This window comes from Chroicocephalus ridibundus, chromosome 10 (assembly GCF_963924245.1).
Source record: "Chroicocephalus ridibundus chromosome 10, bChrRid1.1, whole genome shotgun sequence".
Taxonomy (NCBI): Eukaryota; Metazoa; Chordata; class Aves; order Charadriiformes; family Laridae; genus Chroicocephalus; species Chroicocephalus ridibundus.
In genome coordinates this window covers 13,264,751-13,283,434 of record NC_086293.1, presented here as the reverse complement: position 1 = coordinate 13,283,434, position 18,684 = coordinate 13,264,751, and the positions used below count along the sequence as shown (strand labels likewise).

The 18,684-nt window shown below is 41.5% G+C and overlaps 1 protein-coding gene across 1 annotated transcript in view; it reads left to right on the top strand.

The window, feature by feature from the left end:
- The first annotated feature begins 7,044 nt into the window (after nucleotides 1-7,044).
- The window catches only part of PPP4R2 (protein phosphatase 4 regulatory subunit 2), a 34,300-nt gene continuing 22,660 nt past the window's right edge, over nucleotides 7,045-18,684 (top strand). Inside the window, exons 1-2 of the mRNA XM_063347973.1 lie at nucleotides 7,045-7,216; nucleotides 7,996-8,077. Coding sequence (XP_063204043.1) covers nucleotides 7,183-7,216; nucleotides 7,996-8,077 — 116 coding nt within the window. The 5' untranslated portion in view covers nucleotides 7,045-7,182. The remainder of the gene's footprint in view (nucleotides 7,217-7,995; nucleotides 8,078-18,684) is intronic.

Below are 18,684 nucleotides of genomic sequence, written 5' to 3'. Positions count from 1 at the left end.
TGTTTGGAACAAATAAACTCTTCGCTGAAGCAAGGCCTTGGAGCTTGGTTACCTGCTGCTGAGGGACCTGGGTACAGGAACAGTCTCTTTCTCCCCTCCCACACTGCTGAACGCACATCGATAACCATGGCTTGGACTCAGCAAACATCCTTGTCACATTGTCATGGAGCACCACGTCTAAACGGAGCTCAGCTATCATTTCGCATTCATCCTCACAAGTATGATCATAGTTGAGATAACTTCTCTGCATGTTCTGTGACATTTAGAGCTGGGAATAAAGTACAACTAACCAAAAAAAAAAAAAAAAAGAGATTTTAATACTAGGATAAATCTTGATACTTTATCAACTTTAGCACAAACTGTTGATAGTTTTAATTTCAAATAATTTCCTTCCCACTGCTTCAAGAAGAGATTCCTCTCTTAAGAAACAGGTACCTGTAACCATAAAGGAGCCAAATTTCAGAGTGTGTTTTGCTCCTCTCCATCAGATCTAGTCAAGTATGATGGTAGTAAATAGCTACTATGTGCCCATCCAGGGATGGGATGGCACAGGGACATGGTTTGTCCCCACAGAGGCTGGAAACATTCCCCCTTTGTCCTCTTGAGGCAAGTGTGTATCTCCTCTGGGATCCATACAGACTACAGCCTCCTGTTGGCACGAGATAAGGGATGGCTATTTGTGCTTCAAAAGAAATAGCAATGTTTGGGAATTTTGCTTTCATTCTGGATCGGAATAAAAAACAAACTGTCAACACTTCCTTTGAAATGAAAATTAAAATTGAGACATAACACCAAAATGAGAAGCAGCATTTAAGATTAACAAAGCACTTTGTTAATGTTTTCTTTTGAGTTAAAATATTTTGTTTTGACTTTTACATTTCTATAAATGAACCATAATTGCTTATGTTATTTTGTGAAAACAACAGTATAGTCCAAAAGTGTGCTGTCTTAGAACTAAAATATTTTGGTTGTATTGAAATAGTGACACTAAAGTGACATGGCCCTTTTTGTAAAGAAAAACGTGTCATCAGTTGACCTGTTCCTGCAGAAGCATCTTTGCCAAATCCTTCAGAAGCAGTTTAATTCCCTGCTGAGGTGGCTGGAACTGTGTGAAGCAGGTGCCTTCTCAGGGCACACAACTTTAAAAAAAGGTCTTCCGATGGCCGCTTCTAAAGGGCGACTTGTTTTGAATACTGGCTTCCTCACACCTGAGGGAAAAAACAAGTCTGGTTTTAATCTGGATGATCTTGCAGTTTGTAGAGAAGCCTACAAGAAGCTTTCGATACTGGGGATATACCGGGAGGAAGGGCTGAGGAAGCCAGCTGGGAAAGGAACCGACACTGGTTTGCCAGTGGCTTGTGGAGTAACGTGAGAAAATACGTGGGGACTCGTGTGTTAGCGTAGGGGTCAGTGGCTGAGTTCGGCAAACCCCAGAACGCTTATCACATCTAGCTGTTCTTTTTTTTTAATCTCCCTGTGAGTACACTTTCCAAATAAAACCCAACTCCCACAAATACCATTTTTCTGTTTTCAGCGTTTTATGGCTTTCAGGCACCACACTTGAGCTGTTCCCATCTTTTGACACTCCCATGTCTTCCAGATCTATTAAAAGCCTATTAAAGATTTTTTGTCATTTTCTCAGAGGAGGGACATAATATGTCTGGAAGTGGCTATGATGTACTTTAAAGAAAAAAAAACCCAACTTTTCCATCCTGAATGGTTCAGAGACATGCAACTTTTTAGTGTCATTTTAGTGTACTACACTTGAGTTTCTGCAGCTATAAACTAAAAACCAAAACAAAGAAATAAAACCCCTTAACCTCCTTTCGTAAACCCTTTGATGTATATCAATGTACAGTATTTTCTGAAGATCTAAGTGGGTCTTGAAACATAGGATTGTTGTCATTTTCTTATTGTTCTCACTATTTGAATTCTGCCACATCTCGCCTGCTTGGTATTGTATTGAATTGCTACAGATTCTTTCAAAGCACGCTAATCAATTTTGGTTCAAACCGAGCTGAAATACCTTACAAATTGCTGTCACACATCAATGAGTGAAATTGCGTTAAGTCAGGTTAGGTCAGGGGTCTCTAGGTACCTCATCTAAGCTTCATTATTGAAAGCAGAAGTATCTGCTGGTCCTCTGCCCTCCATCATTGTAATCAGCATCGGCCTATTGATCGGTGCCCAGGGGCTGGGCAGTCTATAATTCTGTGGAGACTTTCAAAAGTCTTGTAGTTCTAAACATCATGGTGCTGTATAACTTGGATGTTATTTCTGTGTCTTCCTTCAGTACGGCTGAATATGGACGTCAGTCTTACCAGTGCTCAATGGGAGCTTATCAAGTGTAAGATAAGTAAGAAAATAGAGGTTTGTCCAAGTGCATCAGGCAGAACTGGACTCATATTGTAGGCAGGGCCTGGTCCTGCTCTCTTTGAAAACTCTCAAAAAATATGTTTTGCAGAAGCTTAAAGAAATCTAAAATGTAAATCTAAACTAGGCTTTTTGTAAGTTTAATGCAAGAAGAAAACCAAAATCTGGACTGTAAAATTCTCGTCATTATTCTGTTAAATGTTCAAACCCACATCTCCTTTCCTACATGGTGATGTTTTCATAGCTGATTCTCAGTAAATACTCCACAAGCAGCATTGGGAACTGACACAAAATGAAATCACACTCTGTGTGTTTTTATTACAAGGTGTGCCAAGTACCTTACAAAAAAGAGTAATTACCATTTCTGTTTCATTAATGAAGAAACACAGGTATGATTGCCTAACTCATTTCATTTGCTTGAGATCACACAACAAATCAATTATGAAACTACATACAAGTTTTTGTATTCTAGGGTTATATTTAAATGTTCCTCCTTTGAAAATGGAAGGAAAAGATGATTTGCTCTGAATTGGAATGTTTTTCAGTTGGTTAAGGAAATGTGGGTTTCAAAACACGCAAACCTGACCTAAACTGAGCTTCATCCTAAAATGAAATAATTTGAAATAATCTTTGTTACCACACAAATATACCAGCCATTCATGCGCTTTCTTTGCTTTATTTCCATAGAAGTAATTGTGGGTTTTATTTTGTTTCTGCTCCAGAGGATATGGCTCTAGTTTCCTCAGAAGCAGGTAGATATTATTTGCATATCTTTAAACATTTTCCCTGAAACAAAATAAAACAAAATATAGAGTTTTCATTAATTCTATGCGTCTGTTACTGAATTTCAAGGACCTCTTGATATTCAATCTCTGCCTTTTTTAAAAAAATTATTTCAATTTAAAATGGCTTCCCTGGAGAAACCAAAAAAGTTTTTGGAAGTAGATTATTTGAAAAACTTCCAAATATACTTTTAGAAGCATAGTATTTGAAAAACTTCATTCCACTTTTTTTTTCAAAATAGGAAATAAAAAGATTAGGATGAAACCGGAGGCGTTTTTCTCCGACTGGTAAATCCTGCAGAAATTGCTCTGTTAGCTTGTCTCTCACTTTTAGAGACAGGATCTAAGTGGTGCCCCTGGTGTCCCTGCCCACCCTCAGCGCAGGGTCCGTGTTGCAGAGTGGTGCCAAGGAAATGTGTAATTTTTAAACAGCAAAGGTGCAGAAAGTCGTAGGACTGCAAGGACACCTACCGCATTGTACAGCATTAAAATCAAACCTCACCTGTTAACTTTGTGAGTGTAAAGAATTGGCTCTGAAGTACTTAATAGAACAGGTGAGTGTGTTTTATTCTATCAGAAAGTGTTAAATTAGTTTTATATTTCTACAGAATATACTACTGAATGTAGTACAAGAATTTAGAAAAAGCGTATTTCTTTTTTTTTTTCTGCAACTTGCTTTTTCAGTGAAGAAATACTATGTTGTCCCAGTTTTCACTAGTAATTGTAGGTATCTTTGGAACAACAATATTTTTTTTTTCTGTTTTAAAAGAACAGGCCAGCAACACAACATTTCAAATTGACAATTAGAGGCTTTATTTTGTTGGTTTTGGTGATACCTGTAAATGGAATGGGATGTTGTTTAAGGCAATTGAATTTGCTTGGGTTTTTTAAGTAGGTTGTGTAACTGCACTAGACTTTAACATGCATGTTTACGCCTCTCTCAGCTTGTTTTGGCTGGGGGGATTCTTTAAGAGCAATCGTGCTGGGAAGTGCAGTTCCTCGGGAAGAGCTGAAAATTGAGAGCATGTGAGCAGCTCTGAGAATTATTAGAAAGAGCAAGCTGTGCTGGGGTGTGAGCTGATGGAGAAGCTGGGAGGGAAACGCAGTCAGCTGGGGTATGAAAGTTATTTAAGAGAAGCTCTGCTCTAGGGAAGGTGTGGTCTTTATTTTTCTGCTTTGCTGAAGGTTATAAGGGTAAGCTAGTACTTTTGTTTCTTTCACTGGACTTTGATAAAGTGGACCTCGAGGAAAAGGAGATAGGCTAACCTGTAATCTGAATTGTATTGTCCTTTTCTGTTGTTGGTGTATCTGTGTACAGGCCTTGGTGCTTCTGTTTTCAGCCCGGTACCTGCCGCTTGCTTTGAAACCTTCCCCTGTCCTCTTGCAATGGTTTTTTTCAACACAGCTCTTTTCCACGTTGAAGAGATTTTTTCACTGATGTTTTGGGGGGAGATATTGCTGGTGCTGTAGAGAGTGTATTGTTGTCAAATTATAAAAGCAAACTAATGTAGTTTCAATGAATAGAGATCACTAGTGCTAGAAAGGTATGTGTGCTACAGAGGGTGTGGGGCAGGGAGAGTTGAGCTACAGAGCTGCAAGGGCAAGGTGGCCAACAATTAAAATTGTTAATGGGGTCCATGTCTCTATGATGAGCAAAGTGGCCAGAAGAAAAACAGCAGCTAAATTCACTGTGGTTTTAATGTCATCTCATGCAATGGAGTTTGTTGGTTTCTTTCCCCCCCCCGCCCCGTCTTCTTTGTCGGTCATTTGTTTGGTTAATAGAGTTAACAATGCCGGCTGGCTACAAGGGAACATGTAACACAAGAGACATACATGAAAGTAAAAGTGCTAAGTATTGTTGTTGAGACTTCATGTGTAATTGATGTCCAGTTCCACATTTGTCCCTGCCAGGTGTCTTGGACAACAAGGTCTGTCCCAGAAGGTCAGTTTGTTAAATCCATGCTGCTGCTTTTCCCTCCTCCTGCTGACCAGGTAGAACGAGAGAGGCTTGCAGAGGTTCATTAGCTCCCCTCTACCTGGCCATAGCCTTCACAAAGAACACAGAGCTTTCCTTGGAAGGTCTGCTTTTTTTAACAAAGGTTTCCACAATAGTAGAAAAAACAAGGCTTTTGTACAGTGCATCTGTAAATATGAAACCTTACATATCCCTATTAGCATTATGTAGTCCTCCAAGGGTCAAACGGATCTGAAAGGTTCTTGATTTTAGAAGCCATATGTTTCTTAAATGAAAGTCGAGGTTTCTGTATGATATAGTTGCCAGTGGAGACCATTACTTGCACACCTTGTGAATCATTTCTGCATGATAACATCAACACAAGGGGTCCAAGAAGGCAGCTTGCGGCACAGGACTCCTTGCTGTGGGTACCAAGTTAATCTCTTAGCCATTTGTGGTGGCCCACAGTGGGTCATTTTGCTGTGATGTTAGTGGCACTTCTAAGAAACGTGGTTTTCTGTGGTCAAGCTGGCACCTCCAGGAGGGTGGAGAAGTTAGCGCAGCTACTGGCATTATGATCTTTTCAGGGATCCTCTGAGATGGTACGGCAGAGTCTGTGTTTCTACTGCAGACAGCTAATCTGCTCTTGCTTGTGGCCAGCCCCATCTCTGCTGAGCTGGCCCTGGCCAGGAGAGCAGCTGGGGCTGTGCCCGCTGGGGAGGACAAACACCTCTGCGCGCATGGCTGCCTCCCGGGGCATGCCTCAGGAGGAGGCTGGGACGCCATCCAGGTCTATATCAGGATTCTACCTAATAGTAAACCACCGCGGATGTGCCAGCTCACATATGCCTAGAATAACAGTTGGCATCGATATTTGTCTACCTTATTTACAACTTCTTTTTGTGTGCGTGTGTTAAATTAGAATTTCCCTTTCCTTCCAGGAACAGCCACTGCATGTCTCTCGGTCCTACCGAAGTGTTTGGGGTGGACGAGCCTGTACGTGGCCAGCTAGCTGCCAGGCTGGAGCCCCTGGCCTCTGCTCTGGGTTCACCAGCTGGGAGCAGCCTGGCCTGGGGACCTTGTCTGGAAAGAAGTGAGGGTCTCTTGATCAGGGAGGGGAGCCATAGGATGAGGGGGAAGGGTTTTAAACTGGAAGAGGAGAGATTTAGGTGGGATCTCAGGAAGAAATTTTTTCCTGTGAGGGTGGTGAGCCCCCGGCCCAGGTTGCCCAGAGAAGCTGTGGCTGCCCCATCCCTGGAGGGGTTCAAGGCCAGGCTGGAGGGGCTTGGAGCAACCTGGTGTGGTGGGAGGTGTCCCTGCCCAGGGCAGGAGGGTGGGACTGGATGGTCTTTAAGGTCCCTTCCAACTCTAACCATTCCATGACTTCACCTCCCCTTGGATGGAGCTGTGGTGAGAGATGGGATCATCCCCAGGAGCACAGGCCGGGGGGAGAGTGGCCATGGAGCTTCAAGGTGCCCAAAAGGGTGGCAGAGGTAGGTAGAACAAAGAAGGGGGAAGATGGCTCCTCTCTCAGGATAAAAAGTGGGGGCTGGCATATCTATACACAAACAGATACTACACGTGAGGGTGGGGGAAGAGCCGTCGCCCTCAGCCTGAGGGAGGAGGAAGACGCCCAAGCTCCTTGAGAGGCCCGGGCGGGGCGGCCCCGCCTGTCAGGCGGCAGCTCCGCGTTCCCATCCCCTTCCCCGAGGATCTGCGTGGCGGGGCCGGCGTGAGGCGAGCGTGAGCCCCCGGCCCGCGGAGAAGGAGAGCTGAGGCCGGCGGCGGATGGGCCGGTGCCGGAGCCGCCCGCTCGGTGGGTGGGAACCGCCCCGCCACCTCCCTCAGCACCGCCCCGGCCCCGCCTCCCCGCGCGCCCCCGCCCCCCGGCGGGAGGGAGGGCGGGCTGTCGGGGCCGCGCACGGCGACGGCCCGGGCGCCATGTTGGAGGGTTGCTGAGCCCGGGGTCTCTGTGTGTGCGCGGCGGCCGGAGCCCGTTCCCTGCGCGGGCGGGCGGGGGAGGCTGGAGGAGGGGAGTAGCGCGGAGCCCGGGGGCAGACGCCCAGGCGGATCATGGACGTCGAGAGGCTGCAGGAGGCTCTGAAAGGTGGTGCCGGGGCTTGCCGCGGGGGGGTGGGGGGAGCGGTGTCCCCAGGCTGAGGGGGAAATGGGGGGGGTCTCCCTCGCCGCCGCGACCTTCTTGCGGGGAGGGAGGGCTCTTCGCCGAGGGCGGCAGGTCCCCTCCGCCAGGGACGAGGGCCGGGGTCCCCTTGCTGTGGGGAGGGGGCTGGTGGCGGGGGAGGGAAGGGGGTCCCCCGGAGCGGGGAGAGGCGCGGGGGCTCCCCTGTAGGGACGGGGGGGGTGAGCCCCACGTCCTCGCTGCCCCAGCCGTCCTCCCCAGGCTCGCTGTGGGCTGCGTGAGGGGGAGCAGGGCAGCGACCCCACCGGCTCCCCCCGCCCCCCCCCCCCCGCCCGCCTCCAGGCCCGGGGCTCCCCGCGCCCGGCGCTCCCCGTCTGCCCGCCGCCCCTTCCCCCGCCCTCCCCCGGGGCTTCCCTCCTTCCCCCTCCCCAGCCCGCTGCTGGCTTGCCTGGCTGGGTGCAGCCTGAGGAAATCTGCCTCTTTCTCTCGTTGTAGGTGCTCAAAAGAAGTTGCAAATGAACTTCTGCTACTGGGATGCGTGTAGCTTCTCAACACGAAAATATTAAGTGTTTTACAGGGTTGGGAAGGTGGTGGAGCTCTTCGGAACAACTGAAGCTTTGTGAAAGCATGAAAATATTTTTGTGGGAGCCATGCTGATTGTTAAAGCAAACACATCGCTAATTATTATGAATTTTTGTTCTGTCCTGTCTTTTACCATTCTTCTTGTGTCATTCTCATACCAACAGATTTTGAGAAGAGAGGAAAGAAGGAAGTGTGTCCAATACTGGATCAGTTTCTTTGTCATGTTGCTAAGACTGGAGAGACAATGTAAGTGTGACTTTTCTGGTGATCTTCAGTTGTAGCTTAAAACACTTCTGCATTTTAAGTCAATGAGATGCTACCTGGATTCTGTTTTTGTCTGTAGATTGCTTCCGTGAGCTAAATAAGTGTGCCTTAGTTTCCATTTAATTTTGGATGGATTAGTTTTGTTTGCTGGTAGTTAGTTTTACCTAACAGGGAGTCTTTTTGGATGGGCTTTGCTCAGGGGTATCTGTCATGTCTTATTGATCCTGCTCAGTACAGTAAACCTGTTGCTGTTTCTACATTTTATGTGACATTCAGGTTTTCCTAAATGGAAAGTTTATCTCGCTGTTGAAATGTCTGTTGAAATGTCTGTTGTATACAGTATCTGGTAGTACTATTTACATGAAGATATGAATGGCTTAGAGGATTTCTTTCTAGGCTTTTTGTACCGTGGTGTGTGATGATTGTGTCCAAATGCTTTTGATGAAGCGGGGAGAATCAGGGAGCCGCTCTCTGCAGAGGAAACCTTTGGGAACTACTCAGTATTTCCGTAGCTGCTCGTTTTTCTGCTGGCAGCAGGGTCTGACTCTTCTCGGACTTCCTCCGGCAGGTCCCCCCACGGGCGTCCCCCCGAAGGCCAGGGGTAGCGGGAAGGAGCCCTGCTCCTCTCCTCGGGGACAGGCACAGCGCTGGAGCTGCGCTGGGTGACTTCCTTGGCGGATCACTATTTGGCAGGAAGGGGAAAGGCTTCCCTGGGTGCGTTGCTATACAGGCGCTCACTTTCTGGCTCCCAGGCTGTCTCCTTGTTTTTGAGGCCTAATGCCAGCCTACAGGCTTCAGCAAGAGGTACATGCTGTTACCAGGGTTTTGTTAGGAACCAGTGATCGCAGGGGCTTGCTTTGGGTTTCTAGAATCCCTCTAACTTATAAGAGGTTTGTAGGTATTGGTGGTTTATTTTGTTTTTGTTTTGTTTTTCTTTTTTTTTTTAGTAGCTTGCTAGTACTGCTTGAATTAATGGTTTTGAAAGAGAAACAAGTTCTGAAATGTACTTTGGTCTTTGAATAGAAGGCTTTGGCTTAGCAGAAATGTACAGCTGTAATGCTTAATATTTTGCTGTAGTACTTATTTTAGGATGGGTTTACTGTGGTGTGTTTTGTCTGTATAATATGTTTAAAATATTTTTCCTGTTCTGAAATACTTCTTTAAGCTGTTCTTATTGTTTCTGCCACTATTACAGATATTGCAAAGTATTTTAAAAAGTGATTGTGTAGGGTCAAAATCTTGGGGAAATTCTTCCCTATGTGAAACTTGGAGAATGAATAAATTCCTGATATTATTTCCATTTGGGAACTCTAGACACTTTTTTAATTATTATTTGACTATTACAAACTATTGTTTAAACCTGAACTGTAAACTGTCACCTGGAACTTCATGCAGTCCCCAGCCTTCTATGTTTCCAGGCTTTTCTTTGGCTTTTTTTCCAGGTCTGTAGCTTTTTTCAGCATTCTTGAACTTTCCAGTTGCACTGAATTGTTTTCTAAAAAGTGTTGGATGTGAACATCAGAAGTATGTAATATAATCTGGAGGCAGACATGGAAATATGGTTCCATAACATTTAATTTGCTTCACGTTACCTACCAAAGTCTGTATTTCTTCATCAAATATGCTTCCGTTTTCACTGATGTGTTATGTATCAAAGTACCAGGAAGAAATGAGTAAAAATCAGAATCTCATGGTAAACATTCATGTAAAGATTGGTAATATGCATTATAGGAACTTAATGGTTTTTTTTAAGCTTGTATAGCTTGACAACCATAAAAGTGTTCCTGAATACACAAACCTACCAAATACATGTTAATTCAAAATGAGCTAAATATTCATTATTTCCAGTTATGCAAAAGTAACTTTAATTAACAGAAATCTGAACCATCAGTTCAAGATTGCCTTGGAATGAGAAGATGAAATCTAAAATAATAGTTTGTAGTGGCATTAGGATTTTTATGAAGTTCAGAGCTCAGTTTGAAGAAAGAAAAAAAATTGGATTATTAAGTCGGGGGTAATTACACAAATGGTTTGCAGACTTATTTATTGGAAAACAATGGATCTTATTCAGTCACAGCCTGTTCCTGAAGTAACAAACAAAAAGTAGCCGTGCAAGTGAGGACCAAGGCAAATAAGGACAAGTGAAACGTGAAGTATTTTTTGCTTTGAGTTATTGTTGTTTCTGGAAAAGTTATATAGTGTTAATGGGAGTTCTCTCAGCTTTTGAATTTACTCGGTGGTGAATCCTGATTATTTTTTTTTTTTTTTTTTTTTTTTTTTAGATTATATACTATATATATAGTCTATATATATATATATATATATATATATATACAGTCTACATCCTGGGTTAAATGTAGAGTGTTCTCCCCTCCCCCTTCTAGACATGGTTGCAGCAGACCTTGTAAACAATTAGTAAACTTAGTTTGAAAGGGGGCTAATGAAGTAAATAAAAATGACTTTTGATATTCTCATCAAAGCATGATCATGGCATACATAGCTTGCTTAAGAGATGGAAAGCACGAGCTCATGTAAGGCTGTTGTGTACTTCCCTGCCCCCATTTGTTTGAATGTGCTTATTCATCTGAGTGAGTTATGAACAGGTAGATGCAGGTTTAGGTTAGGCTGTAATTTTAGTAGTATTTCTCTTGGCAGCAGTCTTGGCTAATGCAGCCCTGGTGTCACTGTTTCACTCGTGCTTGTTCAACTCTTTATATAGCTGCATGGTAACTTAGAGCAGGAAACTGCTCGCGGTTGTAAGTAACTTTCTTTTTGGCAGTACTGTTCTTAACAAAGTTCAGTTCATTGATTCAGTTTGTTTTGTCTGTGTTAACTGGTATGTCAAACCCTAGTGCAATTGAAGAGGTGGTGTAGGGGAGGAACGTAGGGTGAGAATTGTATAAGCCAGCACTGCAACTGTGATAAGGTTCTTCAGAGTGTGCCTTTATTGTAATTAAAAGACTTTTTAATTTACTAGGAAGGTCTGGAATAAAAATGTTGCTAAATTTGGTTATATTATCAATGTAAACTAGTTGTGTTATCAGTACCTTGCAGTAAAAGTCTGATCATGGAATCACGTGTGTTAACTTCATCTATTTGAAGTTTAAGTTATCTTCTTGTGTAAAGTTAACCATTCACTTAATTGTTTGTGAGATTATGGCCTGCATTTGCAAAAGCTAGTCTAAACTTCCTTTATTATATGTGAACAGAAGCAAAAGTTTGATTGCTTGGCTACTTAGAAATATTTTTGTTTCTTAACGGTTGCTATGGTGAGACTTAGCCTTAGGTGAAATGTAAAGTTAATGGTTCAACTTTTTATAATCTTGTATTGAGTCTTAGGACTTCTTTCTTTAAAGAGGAGGGAGGTACTCCTTAACTGACTTGACTTTTTACTGAGATAGTAACGTGGAATTTCCTTAGTGAGACCAGGTATAGTTGAGGAAGATCATTATAACCTCCTTTTCTCTAGTTTGGAAAAGATCATTGTGACTTGCAAAACTGACCAAAGTGAGGAGTTACAAAATCTGTTAGTCTTAATTCTTGACTGTATCTGAAAGACTTCTTTAAAAACAGTATGTGTTTTTGTGCTTGTTTTTTGTGTAAGGTACCCACTTACCTATTTCTTTTCTGAAGTAGAAAGAGCCTTAAGAGACAGTACAAAAGTTGCAGCTCTGCGATGCTGTAAGTGAAATACTTTTTTGTTCTTAAGAAGAATTCTTGAAGAATGGATATGAAGATCACTTGTCAGTTGTGATATTCTGTCTTGTATTTAAAATACATTTTTTTCTTACCTCTTAGGAAATTCTCTTGGATTTAAAATTACTCTGTCCCTTCAATAGCAAAAACAAATAAATGGTTTAGAAGCATTTTTAGGTAATTCTCCAAGAAAACCCAATTTATTGGACTGGAAAGGAAAATTAGCATTTTCCTTTGGTTCTAAAGTTGAAAATAAAACTTGGAAAACAAAAGAAAATGAAAAATTTTATGTCAATTTTCACTGCGTTTCCCGCACTGCTGCCCTGGGGCAGGCATCTATGAAGCACAGTTTTAATGGCTTACTGTAGTGCAAAGTAGAATACAGATGCTTACTGACAGGGAAGGAATCCAGAAATAAGTAGTGAAGTACCAAAATCTGGAGAAATACAGGATATAGGCAGAAGTGATTAACTGTAAAATAGTTCTAGGCTGAAGTAGAGAACAGTGTCCTGGCCAGGATGTGGTGTATTTATACCAGTTCTTGCACTGAATGCAGTATAAGCAGCCATTAAAATACATTCTATCTTTATTTCTTTATGTAGTCAAATTCTTTACTTGGAGTTTCCCTGGAAGATCTGAAATACTCATTTGTACCTGATCTAAGCCTGAAGACAGAAGTTGTCTCTTCTCTAGTTTCCTTGAGGACCAACATAATGCTTTTCTGCAAAGTTTCTTGAGTCAAGTTTAATACATGTGATTGTAGAGCAAATATGAACATCTGTAGTATCATCATAGAATAATGTAAGTTGGAAGGGACTTGCGGAGGTAATTCAGTCAGACCCTATACTCAAGGGCAGCTAATTCGAAAGCTAGCTGAGGTTGCCTGGGGCTTTGTGCACCTCTTCTGAAAATCTCCAACATACGCTCTGTTGGACTCCTTGTTTCACCGCTTAACCATGTGCGCTGGGGAGAATGTTTCCCTTGGAGCAACCTGGGACCACTGTTTCTTACCCCTCATTTGTGCACCACTGAACGTAGTCTGTTTCCATCTCGCCTGTGCGCAATTACCCTTTCAGTGGTGAAAGACCAGTCGGATTCCGCCACCATAGACTTCTGTTTTCCAGAAGAAGACATGTTGCCTTAGCTTCCCACCTAGATTGTGTGCTGCAGCTGTGTTAACCGTTTTAGTGGCCTTCTGCTCATCCTACTCTTTCTTCTCTCTTTTGCATTGCGCGACCCCAAACTGGACATAGTATTGTGGTTATGGACTCATAAGTGCCAGGCAGAGGGGTATAATTGCCTTCTCTGATACTGCAAATGTAACCCCGTGTGCAGGCAGCCTTTGTCACAGCAAGGCCACGCTGATGGATGTTCAGCTTTCCACCTACCAGCACAGGTATCGGTACTGTGCTGGTACAGTGCAGTAATGACTCTGAGCAACATCATTTGTGACTGGTTGGGCTCAAACTTCGGACCTCGTTGACCACAGCCACTCCTGGGTAAGGCCTGATGGTCTATGGAGTCTGTAGCTGTCCAGCTTGGCTACGAAGATGCCATGGGAGACTGTGCTGTATGTCTTGCTAAATCAGAGTTAACGGTGACTACTGATCTTCACTCATCGCCAAGGTTGGTCAGGTAGATTGGGGATGGTTTGCTGTTGGTAAATTGTATAACCATAAATGTAGGTTACATAACTATAGTTCTATCAAAGATAATGGCAAAAAGTATTTTTGACCCTTTGGTACTGTTTCATGTACTCTATGTAACTACTCTATGTAGTTTTTTCTTACTACACTTTTGGAACACTTTTGGATCAGTTTAGCTTTTATATTATTTTGTTGCAGCAGGGAAGTACTTTGTCTGCTGTAGGGAAAAAAAAAATGGGAGTGGAGATATGGTAGCAGTGAGCATGCATGAGAATAATTTTCCGTTCTCAGCTTTAGTGGTTTAATGACGCGTTCTGAACTCTTGTATAGTAATTCCTTTTTTTATGTTACAAATACGTAGATTTTTGTAGCCATACATCTTTTAGCTTATTTCACATGCTTAAATTTGTCTTTTTTTTTTTTCTATAAAGTATGTTCTCTAGTTTTATTCAAGTAGCAGTTTTGGTGCTTGACATGTGTATGCTAGTTTGAAAATCTTATTCTGATTTGGAGGCAAATCATTACCTGGAAATCTTCAGAACTATTCAGGGAAAGTAATTCCCTATGTTTTTTTTTTTTTTTTAACTTAAACCATTCTCAAGTTCCTGCCATAATAAACAAGATAATATTTTTCTGAAAGAAGTTTGTGTGCCTTTGTTAATATAGGCCTCTTCCATTTCCATGTTCTCAGTAAAGCAAGAGATGTGAGTAAACTTCCTTGCGTGGTTTCCTACTATTATTCCTCACTAACTCCATTCCACTAAGTGGCTGGAATTATTCCCCACTAATTCCCGTTCCACTGACACTGTGTTTTCTGTCTCATAGTCCACCGATGCCTCCAGAGGACAGGAATCTCTGTTGAAAAGCCTGCTGATTTATCTTTGTCAAAGATATTTTATCTTCCTGGCTTTTTTTACCTATATTATAAACAGTTACATATGTATCAAATGTACAGTTGCAGTACTTCAGAGGAATCAGTTGTGATACAGATGAAGTCACTTGCTCCTTTAGGAAATGCACGCTGTTGTAGTGTTTTATTATAAATGCTGCCGCTTCCTATCTGTTGGGAGTGGGACTTACAGGATAAAGGTCGAATTTTAATTACCATTATAAAGTGCACATGATGAACTGATCCTAGTAAACTTTAGTCTCTCTATAGAATACACACGTAAGGAAAGACAAAAGGCAAACTCCTCATAGCAATACTAACTTTGCAGCATAATCGGACTATTTTAACTGCAAATGTCACTGTGTATGCATGCAGACTATCATTTTTTAAGTACGTCTTTCCTCATGGTTGCTGTGTACAGGCCGTTCTTATTAGCACACTCCCTGCTGGTCTTTTTGTGGATGGTTCACTGTTACTTTGCACAGACACCACCATCCCCCACCCATGTATTCTACAGAATAATGTTAATACAGTTGCATGTGCTTCTGGTGATCACCTTTAGTATCCTTCAGTTGGCATCCTTCTACTCTTCAAGCTCAGCTCTCCTGCATTGCTTAATCGGATTTGTTCTCATCCTCAGAGTTTCTATCAGTTCATACCTTTATCTCTTAATAATGTTTCTTCGCAGCTGTAGTGGCTGCCTCAGTATTACCTCTGTCTTTTCCAGTGGGCCTCAAGTCCCCTGTGCCATGGTGGCCTTGCTCATTACTATTAATTTGAAGTACTTTCCCAGACATTTGAGTATTGTTCCACTCCATACACTCTGCAGTAGCAAGGATGCTTTTCTATTTTGACCTTGTAATTGATAAGCCTTGCTTCTTCTTCCTGTCTACAGATTTTGGGAAGGTTCGTGCTTGATGGCACGTGTTGAGGGGGAAGGAAGAAGGCAATGGTGCACACAGAAGGGATGATACAAAGCAGTCTGGTCGTCTTGGGGGGCAGTGGATTATCAGGTTTGTGGATAAAGCAAACTGATGCTGCTTTTCCACAAAGCTGGTGTCTGGCAGGTCTCGGTTTTAGACATAATCCTACTTGAAAGCAGTTACAAGATTTCTATGATGGCTACACCTGATGAGGCTTTGCTCACAAGTGATAAGAGTGTGATGATGTAGGAACACTTAATGCCTGTGTATTAGGTCATTGAGGTAGGGTACACCTTGTCAATGTGAGCTTAGTGTGTGTCAGCTGAACTGCCTTTTGTGGAAGCCAATTGGGTGGCTTTTGTTTCCAGTTTTGGAAGGAATTAGTAATAGAAGTGCAGTTTACCTGATCCTGGTAGTGCTGCTTTCAGACCCAGGAGAAGCCTGTGTTTTTTGTGGGACAGTGCATGAACTGGCAAGCATAGGAATACAGTGCAAAGTAAATTCAGATCCAAATGTACTTGTGCAGGGTGCATTTTCCTTTATCTGGTTTTATTGTTCAATATAGTAAAGGTTTGATAGTATTACCTCAGTATGGTCTCCTGCTGTTCTGAGGTAACCTGTGGATCTCTATGACCTGTGGTCATGTAACAGTGCTATCTACATCTACCAGATGAGTTAAAGCATTTCTTCTGTTTATTTGCTTATTCTGTGCAAACTGGTGATACCTACTAATATAGGACACAAGTTATTCCAGGTATGTGGAATTTAGTTTGCTACCTCTTTAATCAAGAGGTTATATATGCAATTATCCAAACATTAATTTTATATTACTCAGAGTGATTTTTCTGTAGGCAGTGCCTGTAGAGATAGTAATTTTAGCTTGCTGTAAATTCAGGAAGACTTTAAAATATGCTTCACTTATTGCATAATACTTATGTTTTGACTTCTGCACCTCTGCTATACAGGTTTACTGAGAAGGCGTCATCTATTTAATGTTTCTGTGTTCTGCCTCCATTGATTCCAGAGTCCTGTAGAATTATGTAGCACCTTTGCCTGATTTTCCTGTGCAGTATCTATTGAATGCGATGCAGTCTGAATTCTGCTATGGAATTCCTGCAGAATCTCTATTATACAGTGCGTAGCATCACTCTTGAAACGTGCCTTAGTGAACGCTAATCTGTTCAGTGAAATTTTATCTGAAATGAAAACAAGTAAAAGCTAAGAATAATCCACAAAATTGTTAAAGTTGAAATAAATATGGCTGTCTAAATTTCAATGAAATGTCCAGTCATGTTAAAGACAGATCTGGACTATGTAAGTGATTTTGGGGAGGTATTTTGACACAGATAATGTCTATCTGCTATTGACAATCTGTTTGGCTAGTGCTATTCAAATGCAGCTACAGTTACCTTTGGTAGAGCAGAGGGATATAAATGTTTCTTGGGGCACCTGTGGTTGCAACTTGTGAGAGAAAGTCAGATGCCTTCCCCCCCTCCTGAACTTGTTTTGCTAGTTGATTAAGTGATACTGTTTACAATTCTAAGCCTGATGTGAATGTCCTTTAATTGAAGTTTAAAGGTTAAAAATGAAATTTAAAGAATATGGTCATTGAAGTCATGCCTCTTAAAAAATAACTACTCCTAGTATAGTTTATTTGTAGTAATAACTGGATCAAAGTCTTGCATTAAGTGTTGCAGAAATCTGTCTTGCAGATCGTTCTACAGAAATGAGGCAGATGTGGACTGAGAAAACAGTTGCTGTACACAAAGTGATTTCTGAGAGTTCCTGAAAAATTCTGTATCTTTTATAATTAAGTTATGCAGGAAATACTATTTAGAAGATCATCAACCAGATTAAAAAGTACACAAAACTCAAATGATTTTAAGGTAATCTAGTACAAAGGATGCTAACTAAATTTGTTGCAAATGTAAATGTAATAATTAAACAGAATATTGATAAAAAATTATCCAGAACTAGAGAAAAAAAAATCTGCTGGGACAGCAGGAAGATGCTAGGTCTGCATACACTGTAGCGTAAGTTTAGTGTGGTTCCCTGAACTAGTGATTTTTCTGCATAATAGGGGGGGAAAAAAAACAAAAGGTAACTAAATTGTGAGTAAATAAGTTAACTATAGATATTGCTCAGATGGGAAGACTTAGCTGGTATTTGATGCTTATCCAAAAGTCTGTGTTTGTAAGACTTGGAGAGCTTTGTAGTTGGTGTGCACTTCATAGGAAAGTCAGTTATCTGTGGTGATCATTCTACTTGTAATAAAACTTGAGATTGATAAGAAATGTTATTTGAATATGTGCATAAATGAAATCATATGAAGAATAAGAAATCAGAGTAAGGTAAGAATATACATATTGGTACACAGTGCCAGAACTAAGTGGAATAGCTCAGTTAAGTACACCAGTTTATTTTTATCAGCCAAAGGTAACTTCAAGTAAATTTTCAAATGGAAGAGAGAAATTTAATGAAAGTACCATCTACTCTTGTCTTTATAGATAAGCCACTGATGGTGGTTTGTGGAAGTTCTGAAGGCTTTCAGTTCCTTTATGTGTATTGATTCCCACTCTGCTATAAAGAATGTAATTCTTGAATGAAGTATCTGTTGTAGTCTTGTACTCTTTTTTTTGTGTCAGTTTTTGCTTTTAAAATAAAAGAAAATGAAAGGTACTTGAGTTTGGTTTTAGATAACTATGTTAAGAAATGTACTTTCTTGAAAAATTCTGTGTCCTAGTTCAGATTTCTGTTCTGTGGAGCAGCTGTATTCTGTTGGAATCAGCTGAATATTTATCAGGAGAGATCAGAATCGGTCCCTTGGTGATTACAGATACTACTTTAATGTCTTCATCAGCTGTCTGTTTCCATAACTAAGTCTTAATCTTTGTTGTTCCTGGCAATAGCGGTAGTAATTTGCAAGTAGTAGGGAGGTGATCACTCATACTACCAAAGTAGATGTAGTTCTAATGTATTCCAGTTTCCATGGTTCTGGAATGAGCTTGTCATGCTCACAAGGAGGAGAGCAAAGATTTAATTTAGGCTGACATCAATCAGCGAGTGAAAATGAAAAAAATACCTTCTGTGCTTGCGGGAAATACCAGTTTTTCCTCTTTTGAGCTCTTCAATGTATTTTTAATTAAAGTGAAAGGTAACATGAGGTCAAATTCTACTGAAGATAAAACGTGAGAGCGTTTTAATTTTACATGAGTTACCAGGTGAAAGTGAACAGGATGCTCCCCCAGGAAGCATGCTTGCCAGCCTGTTTTCCTAACAGCACTATACTGTTCACAGCAAAGCACAGTGTTACAGTAAATTCACTGTGCTGTATCACTTAAAGTTTAAAATTTATTGGTCTTTCAGAAACACCGATAAAGAATCTAGCGCTTGCTTATGGTTTTAATTTAATGTTAGGTTGAAGAGTTTGTCTGC